The following is a 10929-nucleotide window of genomic DNA, read 5'->3' as shown; positions in this document are numbered from 1 at the left end:
TTGGGTATCTGTGTGACTAATATATCTACCAGAACTTTGACGTACACTTTCTAGCTAGTACTTTTATTTTCCCCTCTCTCCTCTGAAAAAAGGCACTAAAATGTTTCTCACAGTACATGATCTGCCCAACCCACCCATGTTAGCAGATGACCATCTCAAGGTCTACTTATGATACTATCCTTTATTGTTATTCTCATGTTTTTCTGCAAGAAATACAAAATAATACAGCAACAATAAGAAAATCCCAAGAATATTTTAGTCTTTATTTGTTTTTATCATGTTAAATACAAGTTTAGCCCCTGACATTCTTGGGTGCTTCACTGTGAAACTCATGCAGATTCGAGTGAAAAGTAGACGATCCACTGCTTAAAATGACAGGATGGTCCGAATGCTAAAAAGAAAGAAAATAGTCAGTAAAACACTGCACAAACAGTATCCACTGCCTTCGTTATTTGAATGCGTGTAAAAATCATTGAGAAAATCGTAATCAGGATTTATTAAAGCTAACGTTTCTCTTATATTTATCACATACAAGTAGAATGAGTACTCAGACAGGGCAAGCATTCAAACAATGTCATCTTTCTTATCCTTGGCCCACGTCCAAAAAGCTCTGTTAAGTCACTCTACGTCAGGGCTGCACAACACGCGGCCCGCGGGCCGCATGCGGCCCGCCTGGCCTCTCTGCGTGGCCCGCGGCGGTCGGGCGCCAGTTATTTAATTAATTAAATAAATTTAAAAAAAAAAAAAAAAAATTTAAAGTTTAAATTTTTTTTTTTTTAAGTTTCAAAAAATGGCGGCGATTCATCCCCAACCCCTCCTCCTTCGCCTCCCCCCGCCTCCTTCGCCTCCCCCCCCCCCCCCCCCCCCCCGGGTTTTGAAATGCGCGCTCGGGGGCAGAAGTAGCATGAGGAGGATGCAGGATGCCGGGGACTGGAGGTCAGAGCATGCTGGAGGCGGGGCTTAGTGCCGGGGCGAGGATGTGCTGAAAAGATGTGCTGAATAGAGAGAGAGAGGTGTGTGTGTGTGTGTGTGTGTGTGTGTGTGTTATGGAACAAGAGCCACATTTCTGACTCACCCCCCTCTCTCCTTTGCAGTTTCTGCCTGTCAGATTTTATTCCCAGCTGCATGGAGTCTGCAGACACATACTGTGCCTGCGTGGCTTGCAACAATGTTGCACTCCTTGCCTGCGAGCATGACATCAGTGAGCTGCTACAGCAGTCTCTGAGATCCTCACCAGAATGGGCTAGTCTGCCCCCCCTCCTGTTTGTTCAGACATGGTCTGCCCCTAGACTTTTCCTTTGCCCACACCGCACCTCACTTTCTTTTCAACCCTGGAGACAGTGAGTAAAGAACCTTTCTCTGTTTATAACCCTTGGTGAGGCCATCTCTTTTTACCGGTTTCTAACTAATAATCACCACTACACACCATCCACAAGTATCTGTACCCTGCTACCTTTTCCCAATAAAGTGGAGGAAATATTACAGGACTTGGAGTGATTTAAAAGGGAACTGTGTTAATGCTATCGGGAGCCATTCATACCAACGTGCCCTGGCTTCAGAATAGTAAAAAGAGGACCGTGTGCCTTGGGAAATACACACAGAGGAGCTGCTACCCACAGCCTTTATGCTAAAGGAACAAGCAGGCAGCCTACATAGCAAATAATCAGCAGTCTCTCACCACATTGCACAAGCACGTTGCTACACAGAGCCACAAGCCTCTACACAGCAAACTACCACAGCTTTATGCAAAGACAGTGAGCAGCCTTACTTTGCTAATAGTACACAGAGCAGCCTCTGCAACTGCACACAGTCTGCAGCTTTCACAGACAACCAGTAGCTCAAGCTGCGCAGCAGCCTTGCAACAGCAGTGCTCCTCTCACAATTACTAACTGCCTTTTTCTCTGCCTGAGTCCACCCGCTGCTCAGCCCCACAGTGAGGAGCCAACGGACACCTGTAAGTACAGCTACCCCAACGCTGCACGCTGCAGGACACCGCTCGGCATCATCTGAGACAGACGCCCATCGCTGACAAGGTAAAAGACCGCACGCCACACGCACTGGCAAAGGCCTACACACACCTACAGCATGGCAGAACTCAGAGCCTCACCAGACATCACGCAGGAAAGCGATCTCTCAGACACAGAGACCGCCGCGCAACTGCAACAGGCGCAGGCAGGCGCAAGGCCTAAACGGACAGTCACACTGACACAAAAGGCCCGCGAAAAATATGAGAGCGACATTGAAGCGCACCGCGCTAAATTAGAGTTGGCCTGGGAAACAACCACACTGGGAATACGCAATGTCACTAGTATTGGCAACTATGCGCAGCAGCTCGAGCAGGCAATAACGCAATTAAGGACTGATCACTCGCGTTATCAAGAGCTATCAGAGGCATACGTTACTTACCTGACCAGGGCCAACACCAGCGAAAGCCTGCAAGAAAGAGACTTACAGAGCAACATTGACCTGGCACGACACAGCCGCGTACGTACCACTATCACGGAGGCTGAGAGTAGGAGAAAGGACCTTTTGCTGGAAACCGCATCGCAGCGCTCAAGCACATCCAGACACTCATCAAGGTCAGCAAGATCAGCGCAGTCTAACGCGTCCAGCGCAAGCACAAACGCTACCAAGGCGAGAGCCGCTGCAGAGGCCGCACGTGCCCGGGCCGAATATGGTCGGAGAGAGGCAGCCGTAAGGGCAGAAAAGGCGCGCATAGAAGAGGAGGAGCAGGTCGCCGCCGCCGCCTCCGCTGCCAATGCCGCTGCTACCGCCGCCGCTGCCAATGCCGCCGCCGCTGCTACCACCGCTGCTACCACCGCCGCTGCCAATGCACGTAGAAAGGCCGAATTAGACGCGGATCTAGAGGCTCGAAGCAAAGAAGAAGACGCCGCTGCCGCCATAGCCCAAGCCGAAGTCCTAGAAGCAGCTGCGAGACAGGACGGCGGGGAGCTACCCTACAGACGGATTGCCTCAGAGGATCCAGCCCAACGCACTGAAGACTATGTAAGGAGCCTCTTCAGTGTAAACACCAGCGCACCATCTCAACACGGAGGGAGCGACACCACAGACAACGAAGACTCGCTAGGACCACGAGGAGAAGACGCTGCTCCGTCAATGGCACACGCTGCCTGGGATAGCCACAGCCGCAACAGTGATCCACACGCCAGAGCGCACACGGATGCACCACAACAGGCTCGTAATCCAGGTACACCCACGCGGGAGAAAACAGCCCCTCACACAGGCCGGCAGTCATCACGCGTCCACGCCAAGGAAGAGGCGACCGCAAAGACCGTCCCAGCAACTACCTCAGAACGGGGCAAACGCGCCGACGTCTCAGGTCTGACAGACATAGCCAAGTACATGATCCGGCGCGACTTGGTGCACGCAGGACTCATCAGCTTCGACGACCGCCCTGAGAACTACCGGACGTGGAAGTTCACGTTCAAAGACGCAATCGACAGCTTGGACTTCTCAGCAAGGGAAGAGCTCAACCTGTTAGTTAAGTTCTTGGGGAACGTATCCAGGGAGCAAGCGCAGAGACTTCGGACGGCAAACGCACATCAACCCCAAGTAGGTCTGGACCTAGTGTGGGAAAGGCTAGAAGAGACCTATGGCAGCCCTGAAGCAGTCGAGGATTCACTCTTCAAAAGAATCGAGAGCTTCCCCAAGATCACGAGTAAAGACTACTCGAAGTTACGAGATCTTGGAGACCTGCTGCAAGAACTGGAGTCCGCAAGGAAAGACCATTCCTTAATAGGTCTCAACGCCCTAGATTCAGCTCGTGGAGTGAGACCCATCCTGGAGAAGCTACCCTTCAACCTCCAAGAAAGGTGGCTTTCACAAGGTTCCAAATACAAAAGGGAGAAGCAGGTTGTCTTCCCCCCATTCTCATTCTTCGTGAGCTTCATCTGCGAAGCGGCAAAGACAAGAAACGACCCCAGCTTCGTCTTAGGGGCGCAAACCACATCCAGCGTTAGCCACCCGAGGAACGAAAGGTCAACAGCAAGGTGCAAGGACTCCAGAACACCCATCTCGGTCCACAGGACGGACGTGCCCCCTACGACCCACGCGAGTCCCAGCCAGACGGCCGACAGGGACAAAAAACCAAGGGACCTTAACAAAGAATGCCCTATCCACAAAAAGCCGCATCCACTTAACAAGTGCTTCGGATTCAGGATGAAACCCATAGAGGAGCGAAAGAACCTACTCAGGGAATGGGGCGCCTGTTTCAAATGTTGTGCTTCCACAACTCATTTATTCAAGGACTGCAAAGAAGCTATGAAATGCACAGAGTGCGATAGCGACAGGCACATAGTCGCTCTACACCCGGAAGCTATGAAGCCCAAAGCAGGCAAAGCCCCTAACCCTCCGACAAAGCAGGGCGGGGAGGAAGAAGTGGGAGACACCCCCCCCCCGACGTCAGTAGCATCCAAATGCACAGAAGTATGCGGAGAAGGAAACAACGGTAGATCTTGCTCTAAAATATGTCTGGTAGCAGTGCACCCAGAGGGACAACCCCAAAGAGCCAAACGGATGTATGCAATCATCGACGACCAGAGCAACCGATCGCTGGTCAGGTCAGAATTCTTCGATATGTTCGGTATACAAGACAGTACTTCTCCTTACACTCTCAGAACGTGCGCAGGGCGAATGGAGACTACAGGGAGAAGAGTGAATGGCTACACCATATGCTCAATAGACGGCAAAGTGAGCATGCCCCTCCCCACGCTCATCGAGTGCAATCACATGGCCGAAGATAGGACTGAGATCCCCACGCCAGACGTGGCGCGACACCATCCCCATCTAAAAACCATTGCCGATCATATCCCACCACTAGACGAAGATGCCCAGATCCTGCTGCTACTTGGCAGAGACATCATGAGAGCACACAAGATCCGCGAACAGCGAAATGGGGACCACAACGGCCCAAGCGCTCAAAGGCTCGATCTAGGATGGGTGGTAGTTGGAGAAGTATGCATAGACAGGATACGAGGACCCGACAACGTAGGCGCCCTACATACGAACTTGTTGGAGAACGGTAGTATATCCCACTTCAAACCTTGTCCGAACCACTTTCAGGTCCACGAGAAGCTCGAGACTAAAAGGAACTATGGAGACGCGCCTGTAGCAAGAAAATACCCCAACGACCTAGGGAGTACAGTGTTCCAGACAACAAAGGACGACGACAAACAGGCGCCATCAATGGAAGACAAAGAATTCTTGAGGTTAATGGATAAGGAGCTCTTCAAGGACGAATTGGGCAGTTGGGTGGCCCCACTACCTTTCCGCTCGCCAAGAAGACGCCTCCCAAACAACAGAGACCATGCTATGTCTAGGCTCTCTTCGCTCCGCCGCAACCTACAAAGGAAACCGGAGACCAAGGAACACTTTGTGGCCTTCATGCAAAAAATCTTCCACAGTGGCCATGCAGAGTCGGCGCCCCCACTGAAAGAAGGCGAAGAATGCTGGTACCTCCCGTCGTTTGGCGTCTACCACCCCCAGAAACCTGGCCAAATCCGAGTGGTATTCGACTCCAGCGCCCAGCATCAGGGAGTCTCCCTAAACGATGTTCTCCTCACCGGGCCGGATCTGACAAACAGTCTTCTGGGAGTGCTGATCCGCTTCCGCAAGGAACCTATCGCCGTAACCGCAGACATTCAACAGATGTTCTACTGCTTCCTTGTGCGAGAAGACAACCGTAACTACCTAAGATTCCTGTGGTACCAAGATGACGACATAGAAAAGGAAATCACGGAGTACCGCATGAAAGTACATGTCTTCGGGAACAGCCCATCACCTGCAGTGGCAGCCTACGGCCTCAGAAGAACGGCCCAAGACGGGGAAGCAGAGTTCGGGAAAGACGCCAGGAGCTTCGTCGAAAGAGACTTCTATGTGGACGACGGATTAAAATCAGTTCCCACCGAAGATGAAGCCGTAGATCTACTCAAGAGGACACAAAAGATGTTAGCAAAGGCCAACCTAAGGTTGCACAAAATAGCTTCCAACAGTGCCACAGTGATGAAGGCGTTCCACGCAGATGATCAAGCACCAGATCTCAAGAATTTGGATCTGGGGACCGACACGCCTCCCATACAGCGGAGCCTGGGGATAAGCTGGAATCTTAAAACAGACACCTTTACGTTCCAGGTAGCCATCGAAGAAAAACCCTTCACACGTCGCGGAGTCCTGTCCACCGTTAACAGTCTCTACGACCCGCTAGGATTCGTGGCTCCTGTCACTATACAAGGGAAGTCCCTCCTCAGAGAAATGTCCTTCGAAAAACAAGAATGGGACACCCCACTACCTCCAGAAAAACGGAAAGAGTGGGAAACGTGGAAACACTCCTTGAAGGCCCTCGAGCAACTTCAAATCCCACGCCCCTATTCACCTATATCTCTCACCGCCGCACACATCAAAGAGCTTTGCGTGTTCTCAGATGCCTCCACCAAAGCTATAGCAGCGGTGGCCTACCTAAAAACCACGGACGTGGATGGAAGTTGCCACATCAGGTTCATCCTTGGCAAAGCTAAGCTGGCGCCACAACCTGACCATACTATACCCAGACTCGAGCTGTGTGGTGCAGTGCTAGCAGTAGAACTGGCGGAGCTTATCGAGAATGAGATGGACAGCAAACCAGATGCCGTCAAACTCTACACAGATAGCAAGGTGGTACTGGGATACATCTACAATAAGAAAAGGAGATTCTACGTATACGTAGCTAACCGTGTAGAAAGAATCAGGAAGTCAACCCAACCAGAACAATGGCACCACGTGCCCACAGAGCAAAATCCCGCAGATCACGCCACCAGATCAGTACCCGCATCTCAACTGCAGAATACGTCGTGGCTCACAGGACCAATGTTCCTTGCGCAGCCTGCGGAAACGCTACCAACCCCAGTCGAAGGCTTCCACTCTAAGGATATGCACAAACGACAGTGGAGACAGGTGCAGTACTTGGCCAACACATTTTGGGATCGCTGGAGACGTGAGTATCTGGTGACACTCCAAGAACGCCACAAATGGCAAACAGTGAAACCAGATATCCAAGTGGGGGATGTGGTCTTGTTGAAAGATAAACAGGTGGCAAGAAATGAGTGGCCCATGGGACTTATAATCAGAACTATCCCAAGCGAAGACGAAAAGGTTCGCAAAGTGGAAGTACGAGTGGCCCAGAATGGGATCGTTAAAACCTTCTTAAGACCCATTACAGAGACTATCCTCCTAATGCCCAAATCGGACTGTGATGGGGAAAAACTGGTTACCAGTGCCGTGGACTTTTAAGAGACATTGTGGTGCGTCAAGCTAACCAAGAGCTGCGCACCCACCTGGCTTCCCTTACTGGAAGGCCTGGCCAAAGGACTTTGATGCCAGTGGTACCAGCCGGTATCACATTGCTATGGAAATATGGACCTTTGCAGTATGTTGTTATGTTGTATGTATTGCACATATGTTCCACATAGCTTGCCATATAGTGGTATCTACAGATACCAGACGGGGAGTGTTATGGAACAAGAGCCACATTTCTGACTCACCCCCCTCTCTCCTTTGCAGTTTCTGCCTGTCAGATTTTATTCCCAGCTGCATGGAGTCTGCAGACACATATTGTGCCTGCGTGGCTTGCAACAATGTTGCACTCCTTGCCTGCGAGCATGACATCAGTGAGCTGCTACAGCAGTCTCTGAGATCCTCACCAGAATGGGCTAGTCTGCCCCCCCTCCTGTTTGTTCAGACATGGTCTGCCCCTAGACTTTTCCTTTGCCCACACCGCACCTCACTTTCTTTTCAACCCTGGAGACAGTGAGTAAAGAACCTTTCTCTGTTTATAACCCTTGGTGAGGCCATCTCTTTTTACCGGTTTCTAACTAATAATCACCACTACACACCATCCACAAGTATCTGTACCCTGCTACCTTTTCCCAATAAAGTGGAGGAAATATTACAGGACTTGGAGTGATTTAAAAGGGAACTGTGTTAATGCTATCGGGAGCCATTCATACCAACGTGCCCTGGCTTCAGAATAGTGTGTGTGTGTGTGTGTGTGTGTGTGTGTGTGTGTGTGTGTGTGTGTGTGTGTGTGTGTGTGTGTGTCGTGCTGGGTGGGGGGGGGGGTGAAAAACGGGCTGGTGCAGAGGTGGGGGGGGGGGGTGTGAAAAACGGGCTGGTGCAGAGGTGGGGGGGGGGGGAGTGTGAAAAACGGGCTGGTGCAGAGGTGGGGGGGGAGTGTGAAAAACGGCCTGGTGCAGAGGTGGGGGGGGAGTGTGAAAAACGGCCTGGTGCAGAGGTGGGGGGGTGTGTGTGAAAAACGGGCTGGTACAGAGGTGGGGGGTGTGTGTGAAAAACGGGCTGTACAGAGGTGGGGGGGGGTGTGTGAAAAACGGGCTAGTACAGAGGTGGGGGGGGGGGTGCTGACATGTGGGGGGGGGTGCTGACATGTGAGAGGGGGTGGGCTGCTGACATGTGAGGGGGGGGTGGGCTGCTGACATGTGAGGGGGGGTGGGCTGCTGACATGTGAGGGGGGGTGGGCTGCTGACATGTGAGGGGGTGGGCTGCTGACATGTGAGGGAGGTGGGCTGCTGGCATGTGAGGGGTGGGGGGGCTGCTGGCATGTGAGGGGTGGGTGGGCTGCTGGCATGTGAGGGGTGGGTGGGCTGCTGGCATGTGAGGGGGGGTGGGCTGCTGACATGTGAGGGGGGGCTGCTGACATGTGAGGTACAGGGGGGGGGAAGTGATGTGAAGTGCAGGGGGGTATGATGTGAGTTGCAGGGGGGGAGAGTGTCATATTGAGGAGAGGGGGAAAGAGTGTTATATTGAGAGGAGGGGGAGAGAGTGTCATTTAGGGGAGGGGGAGAGTGCCATATTGAAGAGAGGGAGGGAGAGAGTCATATTGAGGAGAGAGAGTCATATTGAGGGGAGGGGGAGAGAGTGTTATATTGAGGGGAGGGGGAGAGTGTCATATTGAGGGGAGGGGGAGAGTGTCATATTGAGGGGAGGGAGAGAGTCATATTGAGGGGAGGGGGAGAGAGTGTCATATTGAGTGGAGGGGGAGAGAGTGTCATATTGAGGGGAGGGGGAGAGCGTGTCATTTAGGGGAGGGGGAGTGTGTCATATTGAGGGGAGGGAGAGAGTGTCATATTGAGGGGAGGGAGAGAGAGAGTGTCATATTGAGGGGAGGGGAAGAGTGTCATATTGAGGGGAGGGAGAGAGTGTCATATTGAGGGGAGGGAGAGAGAGTGTCATATTGAGGGGAGGGAGAGGGAGAGTGTCATATTGAGGGGAGGGGAAGAGTGTCATATTGAGGGGAGGGGAAGAGTGTCATATTGAGGGGAGAGAGTCATATTGAGGGGAGAGAGAGAGTGTCATATTGAGGGGAGAGAGTGTCATTGAGGGGAGGGGGAGAGAGTGTCATATTGAGGGGAGGGGGGAGAGCGTGTCATTTAGGGGAGGGGGAGTGTGTCATATTGAGGGGAGGGAGAGAGTGTTATATTGAGGGGAGGGAGAGAGAGTGTCATATTGAGGGGTGGGGGAGAGTGTGTCATATTGAGGGGAGGGGAAGAGTGTCATATTGAGGGGAGGGGAAGAGTGTCATATTGAGGGGAGGGGAAGAGTGTCATATTGAGGGGAGGGGAAGAGTGTCATATTGAGGGGAGGGGAAGAGTGTCATATTGAGGGGAGGGGGAGAGAGTGTCATATTGAGTGGAGGGGGAGAGAGTATCATATTGAGGGGAGGGGGAGAGCGTGTCATTTAGGGGAGGGGGAGTGTGTCATATTGAGGGGAGGGAGAGAGTGTCATATTGAGGGGAGGGAGAGAGAGAGTGTCATATTGAGGGGAGGGGGAGAGTGTGTCATATTGAGGGGAGGGGAAGAGTGTCATATTGAGGGGAGGGAGAGAGTGTTATATTGAGGGGAGGGAGAGAGTGTCATATTGAGGGGAGGGAGAGAGAGAGTGTCATATTGAGGGGAGGGGGAGAGTGTGTCATATTGAGGGGAGGGGAAGAGTGTCATATTGAGGGGAGGGGAAGAGTGTCATATTGAGGGGAGAGAGAGTCATATTGAGGGGAGAGAGAGAGTGTCATATTGAGGGGAGAGAGAGAGTGTCATATTGAGGGGAGAGAGAGAGTGTCATATTGAGGGGAGGGGGACAGTGTGTCATATTGAGGGGAGGGGGAGAGAGTGTCATATTGAGGGGAGGGGGAGAGCGTGTCATTTAGGGGAGGGGGAGTGTGTCATATTGAGGGGAGGGAGAGAGTGTTATATTGAGGGGAGGGAGAGAGAGTGTCATATTGAGGGGTGGGGGAGAGTGTGTCATATTGAGGGGAGGGGAAGAGTGTCATATTGAGGGGAGGGGAAGAGTGTCATATTGAGGGGAGGGGAAGAGTGTCATATTGAGGGGAGGGGAAGAGTGTCATATTGAGGGGAGGGGAAGAGTGTCATATTGAGGGGAGGGGAAGAGTGTCATATTGAGGGGAGGGGAAGAGTGTCATATTGAGGGGAGGGGAAGAGTGTCATATTGAGGGGAGGGAGAGAGTGTCATATTGAGGGGAGGGGAAGAATGTCATATTGAGGGGAGGGGGAGAGTCATATTGAGGGGAGGGGGAGAGTGTCATATTGAGGGGAGGGGGAGAGAGTCATAATGAGAGGAGGGGGAGAGGGTGTGATTTAGGGTAGGGGGAGAGTGTGTCATATTGAGGGGAGGGGGAGAGTGTCATATTGAGGGGAGGGGAGGGGGGGAGAGTGTCATATTGAGGGGAGGGGAAGAGTGTCATATTGAGGGGAGGGGAAGAGTGTCATATTGAGGGGAGGGGGAGAGTGTCATATTGAGGGGAGGGGGAGAGTGTCATATTGAGGGGAGGGGGAGAGTGTCATATTGAGGGGAGGGGGAGAGAGTGCCATATTGAGGGGAGGGGAAGAGTGTCATATTGAGGGGAG

At 52.3% G+C, this 10929-nt stretch overlaps 1 protein-coding gene across 1 annotated transcript in view; it reads right to left on the bottom strand.

Annotated features, from left to right (window-relative positions):
• Positions 1 to 248: 248 nt before the first annotated feature.
• The window catches only part of LOC142499651 (alcohol dehydrogenase 1-like), a 34392-nt gene continuing 23711 nt past the window's right edge, over positions 249 to 10929 (bottom strand). Inside the window, exon 9 of the mRNA XM_075609325.1 lies at positions 249 to 391. Coding sequence (XP_075465440.1) covers positions 367 to 391 — 25 coding nt within the window. The 3' untranslated portion in view covers positions 249 to 366. The remainder of the gene's footprint in view (positions 392 to 10929) is intronic.

Source organism: Ascaphus truei, chromosome 1 (assembly GCF_040206685.1).
Source record: "Ascaphus truei isolate aAscTru1 chromosome 1, aAscTru1.hap1, whole genome shotgun sequence".
Taxonomy (NCBI): domain Eukaryota; kingdom Metazoa; phylum Chordata; class Amphibia; order Anura; family Ascaphidae; genus Ascaphus; species Ascaphus truei.
The sequence above is the reverse complement of the archived record's forward strand: the minus strand, read 5'-3'. Positions and strand labels throughout refer to the sequence as shown.